The 18662-nt window shown below is 37.9% G+C and overlaps 1 protein-coding gene across 3 annotated transcripts in view; it reads left to right on the forward strand.

The window, feature by feature from the left end:
- Positions 1-10192: 10192 nt before the first annotated feature.
- LOC105864474 (pyrin and HIN domain-containing protein 1) overlaps positions 10193-18662 on the forward strand; it is a 38992-nt gene continuing 30522 nt past the window's right edge. For 2 of the 3 annotated variants that reach the window (XM_076000265.1, XM_012752363.3), the window contains exons 1-3: positions 14342-14618; positions 15558-15703; positions 16234-16398. In XM_076000265.1, coding sequence (XP_075856380.1) covers positions 14342-14618; positions 15558-15703; positions 16234-16398 — 588 coding nt within the window. Of the gene's footprint in view, positions 10438-14341; positions 14619-15557; positions 15704-16233; positions 16399-18662 lie in introns of those variants that run through there. The other variant, XM_076000267.1, reaches the window with a different exon arrangement.

Genomic DNA, 18662 nt, shown 5'->3' on the forward strand with positions numbered 1-18662 from the left:
TAGAAGGCCTCTTTAGTTGATATTTTGGTCAGTCTGATGACTGCATGTCATGACATCTTCCTGTTTTGCATTGAATCTCCCAGGGGTCCTCTGAGCTTCTTGAACTTGTATATTGAGATTTTTTAGCAAGGCCTGGGAAATTTTCCTCTATTATATCTTTAAAAAGCTTGTCCAACCCTTGAGTGTTATCTTCTTCCCCTTCTGGTAACCCTATGACCCTCACATTAGGTTTCTTCACATAATCCCACATCTCTTGTAGGCTTTGCTCTTTTCTCTTGTTTCTCTGCTCTATCTCTGTGACTGATTTATTTAATTGGAAGGTGTTATCTTCAATCTCTGAGATTCTTTCTTCTGTTTGATCTACCCAGTTCTTGAGGCGTTCCACTGTATTTTGTGGTTCCCTGAATTGATTCTTCATTTCCAGGACTTCGGTTAAACTTTTCTTCATTGTATCGAATTCTTTAGTGAATTTTTGTTCCAGGTCCTGGAGGCTTTTTGTAGTTTCTTTGTGTTGGTTATGGAGTTGTTCTTGCAAGTCTTTGAATTTTCTTATGATCCACATTCAAAATTCCTTTTCTGTCATTTTGATTGCCTGATTTTGAGTGGTGTCTGTTTCTAAGGGGCTGGTGCTCCTCTTTGGGGGTGTGGTTTACATTTGATTCTTCATATTTCCAGAGTTCCTTTGCTGATTTCTTCTCATGTTGATCAGTTGTTGCTTCTTTCCTTTAGGTTTTCGTTTGGGTATTCACACGCCTTGTTTAGTTTCTGAGCCGGTAGGTGGTGTCTATGGGTGAGATTCAACCACTTCCTGTATGATGCATCAGTGGGTGCCATGAAAAGGGTGTGCAGAATGTCCTCCCTGTCAGTAGGTGGCGCTTGCTTGGAGGAACAGGCTACACTGTTGTTTTTGTGTCCTGTTATCAGCTCTTGTTCCTGTAGAGAGGCACTAGAGTGCCTCAGGTGGTCGGTGGGGCCCTGGGACTTCCAGGTGTGTCCTTTTCTCCCCCTCAGTGAGGGCTGGTCTGGGAGTGAGTCTGGGTGGGCTGAGTTGTGTAAGCCTGCCCTCAGGCACCACCAATGCTGTTAGCAGGGGTCAAAGTTCTGTTCTCTGCTTCTAGGAAAAGCTGTCAGGGAGGGGCTGGAATGGCCCCGCTCAGTCAGAAAGTCTATGTGTGTGATGGGCTGTCTGAGACCTGCAGTCTGGAGCAGGCCTCCCTCCTTTCCACCCTCCCCAACTCCATGGCTACTCCTGGACCTCTGCCAGCAGGCCAGACCACACGCCACCAGGCCTCCCCTGGCTGTGATGCCAGCCGGGAGGTTCCCTGCTCAGGAATGCCACCTGGGTTGGGTGCACGGCCTCCTTTGGGGAGTGGGGTTGCCCTCTAGGATGCTGATCTGCCCCTGAAGGCACACACACCTCAGTAGGCTGTTCACATATCTCCCTTCTGTGCTCTGGGCAATGCGAGACCTGGGTGCACGGGATCTGGTCTGCAGGTCTGACCTCAGGGCCCCAGAGTTCGAACTATATCCCCACCAGGGAGAGGAGTGCCAGTCCCAATTCACCCACAGGGAGCTCAAGCTAGGTCTATATCTCTCAGGCTCAGGGTCTGCCCCGTTCTCCTGGGATCACCAGACCAGCAGCACCTGGGAGGGCTGGCAAGTAGGGAGCTCACTGTCTGAGTTCCCTTCAGTCAGCTATAGGGCCCCAAAAGGGAAGATCTCATTCCCTGGAGGTGCCTCCGGCTGGTGGGTAGATTGTCTCTTTCAGCAGCCGTGGATAGGGTCGGGGGAGGGGGGAATGAGGCGATATGGTGCCTGCCGCAGCTCGGGTCTATGCACAGGGAAGTGCCTTGCAGGAATTGGGAGCCTGGTGCCATGTCCACTACAGGTTTACTGCTCACTGGTGGTGGCCGTCTCTGGGCTGGTGTCCGCAGGTCTCTCCACCCTCTGGGGAGCCCACCAGTAGTCCAAGATGCAAGGGAGGGGAGAGTTAACGACTTCACCTACCTTTGCCACTGGTCTCCAGACTGCTCCGGAAGTCTCTGCTTCCAGTTCTCCTCCGCAACCTCCACCCATGGAGTCTCCCATGGTCTCAGGTACCTCTCCTTCCGACCCTCGTCCGATGTATGCCCGTCTTCTTGCTTCTTTCTTCTAATTTCTCCTAGAATCTGTCTTTTCTGCAGAGACACTCTGGTGGTGTTTCTCGTCCACCATTTTGCTTCTCACTCCCATTAGCTTCTGTATTATGCTTGATTGCTTGCTTGCTTAGAAGAGTGGAAAATTTCCAGCTGACCCTTATCTGACTCCGAACCTGCCATCTTGCTTCTAATAGTGTGCTTAAGCTTAGAAAATAAGGGGGAGGGCGGTGCATTACACACAGTTGTCTACATGATAAAACAGTAGCTTGTCCAGGGTTGAAATGTCCTGGAGTACTGAGGCACCCACTGTGATCATACTGCTTCAGAGTTAAATTGTAGCTATGCCAGGTAACTCCTACGAAACCCACCTCAAGGCTATGGAAGGGTCCCAAACCCTCCCTAATTCTACTGATTCTGCTGAAACAAGATAAGAATGTATCATGACTAAGACTGACGTTTTCTTTTGCTTCTGTAATTGTGCTTGAGCAATTAGATAATTTTTTCAGAGTGTGGTTTTTGCCTTTAAAAGAGCCAGCTTTTCCTGGCTCTCAGCAGCTCTCTGTGCCTGCCTCTCAGCAGTGCAGGGGATAGTCCCTGGCCAGCTAATAAAGACTCACAATTTGGCTCAATTTGGTCTTTAGGTGGTCTTTTTCTTGCACTCTGGACCATAACAATTATTTCGAAAAGAGTGCTTTCCCAGCAGTGTTTTTAATCAATTTGTGAAAGCAAATACTTCCAAGGTGGGGCACAAGGGCCTCACACAATGTTGGGACTTCTACATTTGGTGTGATCTTCACAGGGTTAGCCCCTGGTCAAGAATGAACCAGCTATGTCCTACCCACAGAAACAAGGCTGAGGGGCAGGTAGGGGTAACACCCAGCCTGTGCTTCAATTGTCAAGCCCTGTGTCTTGGGGAGGGGTAGCTCTAGCCCAGAGCAAGGGAAATTCTTTCAGAATCAATTTCCTGCAGAGTGCATAAAAGGGCAATTTGTCAGCCAAATGGGGCATCTTCTCGTGACTTGCATGAAGGCACTTGTAGTTTAGAAGAATTTCTGACCCTGTCTGGTGTGAAATATCTGGTTTCATTTATTTCTCAAGTATCAATAGGTCCTCGGTAGCTCTCAAATCATATTTCTCACATTTCACATATAGGGATCCCACATAAAGTTGTCTCAGGCAAACAGTTAGGTGAACTAAAGACTAATTAATAATTAATTTACTTTAAATAAAGTAGATAGCAAACTGAACTTACAACGTGTTTATTGATCACGTATTTGGTACTTGTATTTTGCAATTATTTTCTGTCACTTAATCTTCATATTAGCTTTAGAAGGTTGACCATTTTCTCCTTTTTTATTAGCACTATCTTAGGATAGAAAGAAAAGGGAACAGAAAGGCAAATTCACTCTCCCAGTGACACTTGGTTGGCCATCATACTCTTGATTTAGAATCACGGCCTGTTATTCTGGTTTGGGGTAGATGTGCTAATGTCTGAGGAACAAGGATGAGATGAAAATTAAACAATGAATAAGACAGGATTCTACCTCAGATGGAGAAGACTAAAAAGATACACACTCTCATTCTTACAACAACAAAATAAAGTGAAATAATATCACAATCTTATAAACTCAGAGAACTGTGGTGGTCTGAAGCTATTTATACCCAATTACTCCAAGGAAAAAAGACCTTGCAGCTCTGCTTTCATGGTGTTGGGGCCAAATTTCCAAAGAATAGAAGTGGTTGGATTTTCACCTTACACTACTCTTTTCTGATATGTCTTTTATGAGAAGATTTATATACCGTGACTATAAACTTTTAGACATTTTTTTGTTTGTTGCCAAATATATTATTATTTTTGGTCCTGTTTGGGAAACCAGATTTTGAAAGAAGTTCAAAGAAGCAACAGAATCCTTTTTGCTCATTGCATTGAGAAAACTGAAGATTAGAGAGATTAAATGCTCAAAATCACAGCATCATTCATCCAGTTAGGAAATAGATTTCATCCATAGAAGATGCCACAGACAGCTAAAATATCCTCTAAACTCAAATTTAACTTATGGACACAGGGAAAATGACAACTTTATATACAAATGATGTTTTTATTCTGAGCTATTCTAATATATTCATATTACTTTATGTAACCATGTGTTATTGACTGCTCACTAGTATGTAAGTGATGGTGATTAGAAGTTAGAGAGGGAGTAATTTAGGTGCTTTGCTCAATCCCTTTGCTTTCCTTTACATCATGCTGATTCCCCTGTGAAATTGTAACTTCTAAGAACAGTTGTTAGAGGCAAGGACTCTCAAAGACCCTCAACTCCCCTATGACTCGTCCTACGCACGGACTTCGCCCTGGAAAATTCCAGCTATAGCTCCGAGAAAAATGCATTCCATGACGTGCTGACCACGGGATGCTCCAGGGTATGCTGACTGCAATTGTTCCCGACCACCTGCCAGGTTGGAGATGAGTAACCAGTCAAAAACAGGATACCGATAAGACGCTGATTGGGGCTGATTAACCCAGACCCAAGCCTCATCGTCAACACTCTATTTTTTTGTTTCTACTTCCTTGTTTCTGTATGCTTATAAAACCTACTAAGAATCTAAGTAAAGCAGACCTTGACAATCATTCGCTTGGTCTCGTTTCTTTCTCTCGCTCATCTCTTTCAGGCACCGTCCCCCTCGCCCCCTCGAGTAACAAAAGGTCCCGCGGGCTGGGACAAACAGTCTATCTCTACATGAGATAAGAAGAAATTACTCTCCACACAAAATAATGTGCCTCTTTATTTTTTTTTTCCACTTAAATAGCTTTATCTTCTAATGTCTTGACCCCACCCTATCTTACATTTTTGCATCTCAACCTATAACTGAGCTCCTCCTTGGGACCAAACTCAAGTAGGCAAGAAGCTGGAACTTCCCCTAAATTTGAAGTGTGTTGACCAAAGAGGACAGAACGGGTTACAGAGTTGTTAATTTGCCCACATGGATCTTAGAGACATGGTCTATTCCAAGTGGTTTTAAGGTGTGCAAGAAGCAGAAAAATATCCCTGGGAGAATTGCTGGAGTATCAGAATATGATTATGATTAGAAGCAGCATACCCAGTTATATCAGAAATATCATTTCTCTAAAACTTAGTGAGGCATGTATCTTTTTATTGCGATAAGAACATTTCACATAAGATCAACCACTTAACAAATTTCAAGTTTAAAATACAGTATCATTACCTATAAGCACAATGTCATACAGCAGATCTATAGAACTTATAAATCTTGAATAACTGAAATTTTATGCCCATTGAATAGCAACTCCCACTTCCCCCTTCATCCAGCCCCCCAGCAACCACCATTCTACCCTCTGCTTCTGTGAGTTTAACTATATTAGATGCCTTATATATGTGGACTCATGCAGTATTTATCCATCTCTGACTGGCTTATTATATTCAGCATAATGTCCTCAAGATTCGTCCATGTTGTCAACTATTAAAAATTTGTCTTTTATTTAAAAAAAGAAACAATATTCCAGTATATGCACACAACATTTTCTTTACCTATGTATTTGTCAATGGGACATTTAGCTTGTTTCCACATCTTTGTTATTTTGAATAATGCTGCCATGAGCATGGAAGGGATAATATCTCTTTAAGATCCTGATTTCAATCCTTTTGGATAAATTCCAAGAAGTGAAAATGTTGGATCATACGGCATTTTTTTGTTAATTTCATGAGAAACCTCCATTCTGTTTCCGATAGTGGCCGTACCATTTGTCATTCCCACCAAAAATACACAAGGGTTCCAATTTCTCCACATCCTCATCAACACTTGTTATCTTTTTTTTTATATATATATATAATAGCTACCTTAATAAGTGTGAGGTGGTATCACATTGTAGTTTTGACTTGCATTTCCCTGATGGTTACTGACATGGAGCATCTTTTCATATACCTGTTTGCCATTTGTATGTCTTTTTTGGAGAAATTTATATTCAAATCCTTTGCCCATTTTTAATTGTGTTATAATTATTCATTTGTTATTGCTTTGTAGATGGTCCTTATTTATTTTGCATATTAACCTCTTATCAGATAAATTGCAAATATTTTCTTCCATTCCATAGATGGCCTTTCCACTCTGTTGACTTCTTGCTTTGCTATGCATAAAGTTTATAGTTCTTTGCAGTCCCACTTCACTATTTTTGCTTTTGTTGACTATGCTCTGGGTCATATACAACAAATGACTGCTAAGACTTATGTCGGAAAACTTTTTCCCTATGTTTTCTTCTAGAAGTTTTATATTTTCAGGTCTTACATTTAAGTCTTTAATTTACTGTTGAGTTGATTTTTATGTATGGTACAAGATAAGAACCTAATTTCATTCTTTTACATGTGGATATCCCATTTCCCTGACACCATTTTGTTGTAGACACTATTTTTTCCCAATGAATATTCTTGGTACCCTTGCTGAAAATCAGTTGACCATTTATGCATGGATTTATTTCTGGGCTTTCTATTTTTTTCCATTGCTCTATATGTCTGTCTTTATGACAGTGCCATACTATTTTAATTACTGTAGCTTTGTAATATATTTCAGAATGAGAATGGGTGATGTCCTCACTTTTGTTCTTTTGTCTGAAGATTGTTTTGGCTATTCAGGGTCTTTTGTGGTTTCATATGAATACTGGGATTTTTTTTTCCTATTCTGTAAAAAAATGTTATTGAGATTTTCATAGTGATTGCATTTAATCTGTAATCATTTTGTATATAAGGATATTTGAACATTATTAAGTTTTCCAGTCCATGAAGATGGTATGTATTTACAGTTATTTGTATCACCTTTTAATTCTTAATACATCAGTGTATTGTACTTTGTAGCATTGAAATCTTTGACCTTCTTTCAGTTTATTCCTAAGTACTTAGTTCTCATTCAAACTTCACAGCTATGCAATATATCCAGGTAACAAAACTACACTTGTATCCCCTAAATGTGTAGAAAAATGGATTGAAATATTAATAAATAGACCATTAGTATGAAATTGCTTGTTAGTCTATCTGCATATTAGAACACTGTTTAACATATGCTCTAGCTGTAAGTGCCAAAGGCTTCAAATAGCTTTAGCGTCGTTTGTCTCCCTTCTTGACTTGGTGTTTTCCTAAACATTCTCCTAAGATAAAGTCTGCCTACTAAGAATAATTTAGAAAAATGAGGAAGGAAAATATAAATGACCAATACCAAGAATGTAAACAAATGACACTACAGATAATAAAATATTTAAAATAAAATAAAATAAAATAATATTAAAAACAACTTATGCCAGTATGTTTGGCTACTTAGAACTAAAGGACAAAATTCCTGTAAAACAAATAATAAAACTATCTCATAAAGAAATAAAAGAAATAAATATCTGTATAGAAAAGGAAGTTATAACCACAAATCTTCCTACACTGAAAGTTTTAGGATTAGACACTTGATAAATTCTGTCAAATATTTGGGGAGAAAATATTAGCAATCCTAAACACATTCTTTTAGAAATACCAATATCACTGTCATACCAAAATCAAACAGATATTACACAAAAAGAAAAAAAGGCTGTTTGCCTCATGAAAATAAATTCAAAAATACTTTTAAAATATTTAAAAATTAAACCTATCAATATTTAATAAATCATAATACATTATGAAAAAGTGTTCTAAGGGGTATCAGATTGGTTAATCATTTAAAACTCAATCACCCTCCTCTGTTTCTTGAGGAGGAGACGTCTATTTCCTTGAGAAGGCAAATGAGGAGACACCTTGTTCAAATGGCGGATTTCATCATGAATGTATAAGTCACTTTTGCTAACTGAAGCTCCCATACTAGTGGGTTTTATTCTGGTCCTTAGGGATAATCAATTGGAGAAGGGCTTTAATACTCTCCATTTCCATTTTTCTCTCTTAGATAAAACTTATCATAAGTCTTTATCCATAGGCCTACAATAGACTTTAAAATCTCTGACTATGATTTCTTCATGTGATTGCTCTTCTACTACTCTTGCTTTTCTCCTTAGCGTCTTTCTGCTGTCTCTTAGACTGATGGCCGGGTACTGGGTGACAAACGTTTTGTATGAAGAGCCATATTGTAAAATCTTTAGGCTCTGCAACCAGATGAACTCTCCTGTAGCTTGTCAACTCCACGGTTGCACCATGACACAGATTTTGACAATGCATAAATAAGTAGGCATAGCTTTGTTTCAACAAAACTTTATTTAAAAATGCAAGTGGTGGCTATATTAGTATTTTCCCCCAGACAGTAATTTGCCAATATCTTGGGTGGGACATAAATCTGGTGGGAAATTTTCCTGAGGACTTTGTATGACCCAGGGAATTAGTACTTTGGATGATAAAAAGTCATGCAGCTTCTTCCAGACATTTTCCTCATATCAGGTGGTTTTCTATGCTGTATTAGTGAGCTTTTTGTGTGATGGCACAAATGACCAATTGTTTGGGCACTGCCTCAGAGTCAGGAAAAATGCAAAGTTTTTAGCATTTCTTCGCTTCATCTATTAAATTCCACCTGCACAATATAGATTACAGGGCATTTTTTTGAATTGTCTTTATTGGTGGCAGTAATGTTTGTGTTGTATGCCGAAGTCTCAACTGAAGGCATTCCCCCAAATGAAATGATTACAAAGAAAAAGAGGCAAAAAATGGCCTGAGACATGGTCATTCCTGCCAGGTATCCTCTATCCTCTGACCTCTGGTTGGGTCCTCTCTTACCTCCCTCACATCCCTCTCTACCATGTACTTTAAGACTAGCTCCAAGCTTCCATTTTAGCAACAATCTGAAGTCTGTAAAAAAAAAAAAAAAAAAATCAAGAACACCCAAGGTGTTCGTGACCATCACTCCAGATCTTCCTTGTTTTTTCTTGACTTACTCTTGCTTTGGTAAAGGCATTCATATGCTTTCAAATCCATACTTCATCTATCCCCTCTGTAGCCCTAGTTTGGATTAAAACAATCAGCTTTCTTCTGCTGCATAGATGGCCTTGGATCACTTGTCTGTAAGAGTTGTTTTTGAAGCCCCTTGTGCCACACGTGGCCACATCCTGCTTGCATATCAGATTACAACACCATCTGCTGGATGGTGCTATTTATATGACATGTGGGGTTACACATGACCTCACCCACTGTCCTCGGCAGAAGAAACAAGGCTGAACAGAGGATTTAACAGGCTCTTCACTGAACCAGAATTTCAGTACACTCCCGCAATTTTCAAGACTTTAATGCTGTCATGATACTCTCAAACTTGTTTTCATCCATGAAAAATGCAGACAGCATGAGTAAACATGAACCATTGAGGTAAAGTAGCCTAGTCATAGTCAAGAGGACAGCTAGTGTCAAACTCCTTTATATATATTTGAGGAAGAATGTACATGTTCATAATAATCTTCTGATCTGGCAAGCCCCAAGTTTGTCAACCAATAACTGGGTGAATGCTTCAGGTACTATTTTAAACCAACAGTGATTCCATAGCACACATTCCCGCATCTGGGCCACACAGTCAAGTGCTGCTAACAATAGGTGATCCTGCCAAGATATCCTGCCACCCCACTAGTGTGTAGGAAAGGAGGGAGACGTGGCCGGGTGGCTCACTTTGCTTCTCTTTTATTTGAAGGTCATTCAAGGGTATTTACGTCTCCAATGACCCACGTGTGAGACTGCTGGATAAGAAGGTTCTAATGTTGGGCATCCTTCAGCTATTGAAAATGTAAATAAATAAATAAATAAAAATAATTAATTTTTTTTATTTGTTCAAATTTATGGGGTACAATTGAAACTTGGTCACTTGGATATATTGCACAGTGGTGAAGCCAGGGTTTTTATTGCATCACCCAAATAATATACAGTGCACCCATTAAGTAATTTCTCATCATCCACTCCCCTCTCTACCCTTTCCCCTTTTATTTTAGTAAAGATAATTACAGGAAGGAAGTTGGTTATTTTCCCCAACTGAGAGAAACAGAATCGAAAGCTAAGAACATTGATGGGTGGAGTCTCAACACAGTTTCACAACTCCTCTTTCCTGGGGCAACAGCACAGTGTGAGACAGCCGGCACTAGTCAAGTTATTAAGTGGACTTTATCCGGGGCCTTTTCTCCTAGTTGTTTTTGTGAACGCTTCATTTTCTTAGCGTTTCAGGAGATTTATAACATCCTGCAGCTCAGTTTCTGAGAGCTTTACTGATTTATCTCTCTACTCAAAACAAGCGTTGATTCCTGCAATTCTGAAGATCTCAAGATCTGAAATAATGTTGAAAAATTTGCAGTGAGGTGAGTCCTGTGGGTATTATGTGTAGAGAAGATCTGTGTTTTTCCTTGATATCCATAAGATCACAAGGAGAAAATGAGGATTGGTTCTTCCAGCTGCGGGGGAAGGGGAGTAAGGGTGATGTCAGCTGTACTCAGGAAACTGAAAACTGCAGTTGCTCCATTCTAATCCTTCACTGACTTAGAAGGAAGATAGACACTTTTAATTCCATCACAACTGAGGTCCGGAAAAGTGGAAATGCATTTTGACCATTGCAGATTTTAAAATTGATTTTCTGAGCGTCTATTAACATAAGTTGTAGTTTGGAAAAAGACTTTGCTCGTTCCTGCTGGAGGGTGCTCAGGAACTCAGTGGCTGTGGTGGGGCTTGGGTAAAAGACAAGACAGTGGTGTGAACAGTTATGAAATAGTATCAGGAAAAAGATTACATCTGGACATAGAGCTGTATCTTATGGTATTATTCCAATTTTACAAAACATAAGAACAAATGCACACATGGTAGAAAATTTCTCAGTTTCACAAACACAGATATTCCAATAAGTGTCGTCTTAGCATTTTCATAAATATGTATAACTTTTACTTTACCTCCATTCTACACCAACTTTTCAAGGCAGCATTTTGGTCATTTTGGGATTACTTTATGCCCTCCCGAAAGTTAATGATTTTTTTTGTCTGGTGGCAAGGTGATGGAGTCAATTAAAAAAAGATTTTTTGTTGCCAACTTTTAGAATTTTTAAAAGACTTTTTACATAGCATGGTACAATATTTATTTCTATTGTGCTTGAATAGAATGTCAGATTATAAATGTTGATTTCTAAATTTCACAAATGTTAGATAAATCTTGTTAATTTTTCAATTATACTGTTAGAATTATTTATGTCTTTACAATTTTTTTACCTTTTTCATTTAGTAATTGAGAGATATACTGCTATCCTATCATAAAATTGTTATTACAAGTAATGCTCTCAAATTTATAGTGTATAGATATGCTGACACACACACATATATAATGTGTATTATATGTATGTGTAATCATGTACACATGTATTAAAACATGTACACATATATAAATATATATTAATAATATATATTTATATATTTATAAATATATATTTATATATAAATATATATATTTATAAATATATATTTATATATAATTTATATATATTTATAAATATATATAAATATATATAAATATATATTATATAAATTATATAAATTATAAATATATAAATATATATATTTATACATATAAATATATATTTATATATAAATATATATTTATAAATATATATTTATAAATATATATGTATGTAGGGTTATGTGTGCATTTCTGTGTATGTATGGAAATAAATATATAATACTAATTACGGGACCATTAAGGACTATAAAGTAACAATTAATATATATTTATGATAAGATAAATTCATAATCCAACTTGTATTTTCCCAATAGTTTAACTTTTTATCATTATTAGGTATTGGAAATTACTTTTTGTCTTATAGTCTATTAAGAGTTACACTAACACAGATAAAATGGTTTCTTTTAGTTTCTCTTTGCAAGACAATGTTTTAAATTTTTTTACTTTTAAGTGATCATTTGTTAGCAACATATATGTAGATTTCCTAAATCATATTTGATAAATTGTCACTTAACTGATGTTAAGTATATGCTGCTATTAACTATCAGCTATATTTGATTTATGACACTTCCATAATCTTCTGTTTGTCTTCCTTTTTTAACTTATACCTCTGTCTTACCCTCTAAGACAAACTCATTAGCAAATTGTTATATTCATTTTCCTTCTTCTCTTCACTATATTAGTATACTTTCTGTTTCTCTTCTCTTCAATCATGGTTTTCCTTTTAAGTCATAGGCACACTTAAGTTCATTTTCCCCATCTATCTTTTGGTCTGCATTATTTATTAATTTTATTTATTCTTTTCTTGTTGAATATTACTTGCAATAGATGTGTTCATGGAAGTCTTTGTCTTGCAAAAATACTGAGGTCTTCAGTATCAGAAAAGAGTTATTGAGGATCTTCTGTTTGAATGTATTTTGTCTAGATTAAAATTCTGATTTCAAAATTACTTTATCCTCAAAACCAGTGGAGAACACCTTTTCCATACCTACGCAATTAGACGTTTGTTTGAAATTCACAATTTGGAGGCTTTGGAGGGGCTATTAATGCATATATTCTAAATATTATATTACTAGAAACTCCACTGGGATCTGATTCATTATTACAAAATCAAAATCATAATGTTTCATAAAAAAACATATGGACACTCACATTTAAGTGGAATAAATATTATATTAATACATAGCCTCCTGTCACATCACATTTGCTTTTATTTTGCAAATAAATTATTTTTATATTCACAATAAAAATCAAAACTTTCTATTTTTAAATTTTTTTTTGGTTTTCCTATACATAAGAGATTTTGGAAGAGAATTATATAAATATTACTCTATTGTTTTACTGTAGACAGTTTTATTGTTGAGAATCCATTTCAATCCAATCCTTGAATCTTTGTGGGTGATCTTCTCTTCATTTCTGGAGGCTTCCAGAATAGTCATTTTGTATCTAATATTCTTCAGTTTCATTATAATATGTCTTTGTATGGATTGTCACTTCATTCTATGAGCCTTTTCAGTCTGAGGATGCTCATGTTCTCCCAAGAAGGAAGCAAATAACAGTGCCAGGAATTATTAATAAAATATCCCAATTATACAAAACATATGCAAAGACGTGATTCTTAATCTAACAATGTTCATTAACTTAAAAAGATAATTGGAATCCATACCATGCACTGTGCATCAACAAGGAAGTACACAGAGTGCTAAATATGTCCAGGTGAGTCCACGTGGGACCTGGTCTATATTAGGACTCTGGGTGAAGCTTGCAGAAGACAAAGCCTCCAGTGAGACTGAAAGGTTGTACGGGAGGTAGTCAGAGAAAGAAATGTAAGATCGGCTTTCCAGACAGTGAGAAAGGAATTAGAAAAATCATGAAGCGTGAAAACACAAGGTGTGTTGTACATTTACAAAGCATAGGATATAAGGAATACAAAAGTACCAGAAGTAAAAAAGATGCAGATATTCAGGTTCTTCTGAGACATTTTAGGAGTAAGAAACTTTTTGAAATGAGAATGGGGAAATGTTGAAGGATTTCAGTGGGATAAAAACATGGCTTATAGAGAGAAAACTTGCTCTGGGAAAAGAACTAAAAAGTTAAATCAAGCCTAAAAAAAAAAAAAAGCAGCTAATGAAATCATTTCAGCCAATAAATTGCGTGTGACGCTGCAGGAGAGAGCAGGGAGGTGCACAGTGGTAGTATTAAGGGCACGGAGGACATGGTCAACACCAAGGCAGACGGGATACTGGTGAGAGCTGACGAGGGAAGAGACAAGGGGACTCGGATTGGGACTCCAGCTCAGAATCTCAGAAGGGTATCTGTATAAAGTAGGAGGCTGCAGACCATTTACACTAAAACTAGTTTGGTCAGTAGGCATGAGAAGAGTCAGAAATCAACAGGCAGGCATTGGGTGATGGGGTCCAGACCCAGTCAAGGGTAGGATGGGGGACCAGAAACTCTGGCCCTGCACAGCCCATGCTCTAAACACTGTCACAATGGCCTGTTTCCACACCTCCTTCCGCCACACCCGCTTGTACACAGCTCAACTGTCCTTATTAAACAGGATGAATTTCATAGGCATTCCTAATACGGCAGTTTTCAACCCAATGTCCACAGTGTCATATATGGTCATTAAGTCCCTCTTTATCACACACATCTGTAGACAATACCTTCATATGGGCTCCTCAATCAAGTAGGCATAAACAGTCATTTAAATTGTCTGTATGAGTGTGTAACTTTGTGTGTCATTTTTCTCTTGCATGCTCACCCATGTCTTTAGACATGGCCAATGAACGGTGGAAAATTGTTCTACTTAATGGATTGGAGGAGTGCAACGAATATCAGTTTAAAATGATTAAGTTATTACTGGCCAAAACGTTAAAGCTGTCTGCAAAAATGCAAGAAGAATATGACAAAGTAAAGATTGCTAATTTGATGATAAAAGAGTTCGAACATGACGCTGGTGTGAATAAATTTATAAAACTCTGCAAAGATGTAACAGCACTTCAACCCATTGCAGAAAAACTTAGAGCAGAAAAGGCAAAAGGTAACAGGGAACAGGGAACAGGGAACATTGCCTCCCTGCCACTGTCTGTTCTAACTAGAACCTCACCTTGGACATAGTTGCTACATCCCTGCTGCAGTTTGGTACTGAGTGACCTTGGTAATGTTGGTACTTCCGATGCCAACAAGTTAACAACTTAGAGCATTCCATTTCACATGCAGATTGTTGTATTTTGCAGGGTGTATTTAGTATGCAGTGAAAGAAAAGAAGTGAGAGGGAGTTGAAGAGAGATTGAGATGTCTAGTACATTAGAAAGATTAGATAATGACAAAAACAACTTTAAATTTGTAGTTTAAATTTGAAATATACACATTTAACCAATTAATGTATGTGTCCTGTTGAGACTATTTAAGATATCATTACCCCTTATAATAAAAAAAGAGGTAGTAGTTAAGTGTAAGCCTAGCTCTAAGAAGTGTGAAGACTTTCTCTGTTGTAAAAATCTCTGAGTTAAAATGTATGTATATATATATATTTTTTTTAAAGGTCAAGACCCCAAATCACCATACCTCACCTCACAAACCTATACCACATTTCCATTTCCATTCACTGGTTTCTGTCATTTGAATGGATTATCTGGAGAACATGAACTAGCGGTCAGCATCACGAGAACCTTCGATTTTAAAAGGAAATGATAAGAGAGCAGGATTGGGAAAGGGCTTGACTGATCACATGCAGTTCAGAGGACGGGGAGGAGGTGCTCAGTGCCAGGGTGTTGTAGGGGATGGGAAGCACTGAGGAGCATGAGACAGTGATGGTACCTGTGCTGTTGACTGCTGGTCCCCTGAGGCCAAGCTGGGCTGATGCAGTGGAGCACACCTGAGTCCTCAGCAGCAGTTGAGAGGTATTAGGATGCAAACTGCTTCAGCTTTCTGAGACCATCAGCTCTGGGTTTATATGTTCTTCTTTTTTCTGCATTAGTTATGAATAAAATCAAATCCACACCAGAAAAGGGAACAACCCCTTCAGAGAAGAGGAAGCAGAAAGAAGAGGGTCCTGCTACACCTGCCCCCTCCACAAGCAAAGTTCTCACATCTCAAGGAGCAGAGGTGACTCCTGGACATCAGGTAAGATTGAACAAGAGGAACAGGTGTCACGTCCCACAGAGGAAACTCTGCTAAGCTCTTGCACTCAAGCTCTGCATCAGACAGTGATGATGGCTTCATGAGTTTCCCAGCAAATTGCCTAATAATTGATCATCTTCTTTTATGCAAGGTAATAAAGGAAAAACTTTAGTACACATAATGTATATATATATATATAACCTACATATGTTATCACTCACAGTAGAGAGGAGTGGTAATTTGAGAACCAGATGGGAAAATGCTTTGCTCGTGTTTATAAAACCTTAGTTTTTCTACTTTCAAGTCAGCACGTACCTCACAGAGGAAATTAGAGAAATGAAATTATTTGCATAACTTTCTCCTCTTCCTTTGTTTAAAGAAACCATATATTACTGACCAGAAGTGGGTAGAACTGCCTCTAGTTTCCATGAATCACATTGATAGGTATAATAAGACAACTTCCCAGGAATGAAAATGTGCTCTACTTCATTTGATATTGAAAGTGAATAACAGGAAAATCAAACTACTTTCAGAAAAGAAAAAGTGCAGCCGAAGGAAAGGACAGGACCAAAAGGATTAAGGTGTCAGAGGAGAAGACTCAGTTTCCCTGTCCTGCAGGAGTCAGCATGTTCACACCCATGGGCCATCCCCCACCTCCCCAGACCTCATCAGCTCCATCCAACACTTCCCCACCTGAGGTATGCCCTTCCTGGTCCCCTTTGCTTCAATTTCTTCTATTACAAATGCAGAAATCTTATCTCAACTTCCACTTAAAAATTGCATAAATAATTAGCAAGTTAATCAAATGTATATATTGATAATTCACTACATTTAAAGTTTTTGCTTCCACAGGGATATGGATGAACCTGATATTATCTTTGAGTGCAGAATATTTTCTGTCCTGAGTTGTCTGGGGGAGGGAGAGAGAGGTGTAGGGTCCATAACGATACAGGGGGATACAGCAGTTGGTTCACTGTCCACTGCACTAGCATCTTTCTCACTTCTTCCCTATGCTCACTAATCTGTTTAAATTTCTTTGACTAACACCATGCTCCTTTCTACTTCAGGATTTTCACATTGCACTTTACTTTCACCCGGAGAGCTCTTACCTGGCCAACCCTACTCTACTTCTTTATTGATATCTTGTCCTCAGGAAATGTTCACTTAGACCCCAGTGACTTAGGTGAAAACTTCATGGTGCTCTCTGTGGTAGAAACTCCCTTCTTTCTCTTCTACTATTTATGACAATTGAAATTAAGAGATGTTTATCTTTCCTGCCTTACTCTGAGTTCCAACATTAGGACTCCATTGTCAGTCTGTGGACCAGTGTATCTCAGAGCCTACATCAGTGTCTGCCTCATAGGAAGCTCTCAGTAAATACATTACTCAATGAAAAAGTGAAAACTAAGTCCAGAGATATGAATCAGAACAGATAAGGAGAGAGTAAATAAGGATCATTTGATGCAAGAGATGTAGTATGTATCGTGAGGCCCAAAGTTTCAGAGACAAAAGGAAGTAATGGAATACAGAGTGGAGCTGAGGAGTTTAGGAAAATGTAGGCTGAAGGACCACCGTATACTATGATGCGGAAATGAAAGGAAATGACTGTGATTTATAATTTCATGTTTCTGAGAATACTTATGAAGTTGTTTTCTTGTCACATTTGGAAAGGCCAGCCTTTGCTATACATGCACACATCAGGAAGTGTCTAATAACTAATTGAAACTCCAATGAGCTTTATTCTAAAAATGAGTGATTTATGTTTCTTTCATACACAATGAAATGGATAGAGTATGATTGGCCATAAGTGATGAAATGAAAACATCAGCCATAGCTAGAAAATGCTCAATTCTTTCCTTTTTAAATAATTTTTATTTGTTAGCTTTTTTATTTTAAAATATTAAAGGCATACTAATTAAAGGCATACAAATGTTTTTGTTAGCTGGACAGCTTTTGTAATGTTTCACTCATGACTATAAGTGTGCCCATCACCTGAATAGTGTTTATTGTACCTGTTAGGTGGGTTTTTACCCCTCTTCGCCTTTCCCCTCCCCCTCCCCTGCTTGATTTCCACTGAGTTTTACTTCCCTCTGTGCACATGTGTGCTCATTGGTTAGTTTCAATTCAATAATGAGTATATGTGGTGTTTGTTTTTCCATTCTTGAGATACGTCACTTAGGATGATGGTCTCTAGTTCTATCCAGATTTTTGGAAAAGTAATTAATTCTTTTTATGGCTGAGTAGTACTCCATAGTATATATGTACCACATTTTGTTAATCAACTCATGAATTGATGGGTACTTGGGTTGATGCCTCATCTTTGCAATTGTGAATTGTGCTACAGTAAACATTCAAGTACAATTAGGTGTCTTTTTGATAAAAATTACTTATTTTCCTTTGAGTAGATACCCAGTAGTGGGATTTCTGGATCAAATGATAGGTCTACTTTTAGTTCTTTGAGAAATCTCCATACTGTTTTCAATAGAGATTATACTAATTTTGGGGCCCACCAGCAGTGCATAAATGTTCCTTTCTTTCTGTATCCACACCAGCATCTATTGTTTTTGGACTTTTTAATAAAAGCCATTCTAACAGGGGAAAGATGAAACCTCATCATGGTTTTAATTTGCATTTTCCTGATGATTAGTGACATTTAGCATTTTTTCATGTTTGGTGGTTATTTATCTAGCTTCTTTTGAAAAGCTTCTGTTCACAACTTTTGCCTACTTTTTAATGGAGTTGTTTTTTTCTTGCTTATTTGCTTGAGTTCTTTGTAGATTCTGATTAATAGCCCTTTATCAGATGTATAGTGTACGTACATTTTCTCCCATTCTGTAGGTTGTCTGTTGACTCTGTTGATTATTACCTTAGATGTGAAGAGGCTTTTCAGTTTAATCAAATCCCATTTATTGATTTTTGTTGTTGTAGTTGCCATTGTGGTCTTAGTCATAAATTTTTTGCT

Source organism: Microcebus murinus, chromosome 2 (genome assembly GCF_040939455.1).
Source record: "Microcebus murinus isolate Inina chromosome 2, M.murinus_Inina_mat1.0, whole genome shotgun sequence".
Lineage (NCBI taxonomy): Eukaryota > Metazoa > Chordata > Mammalia > Primates > Cheirogaleidae > Microcebus > Microcebus murinus.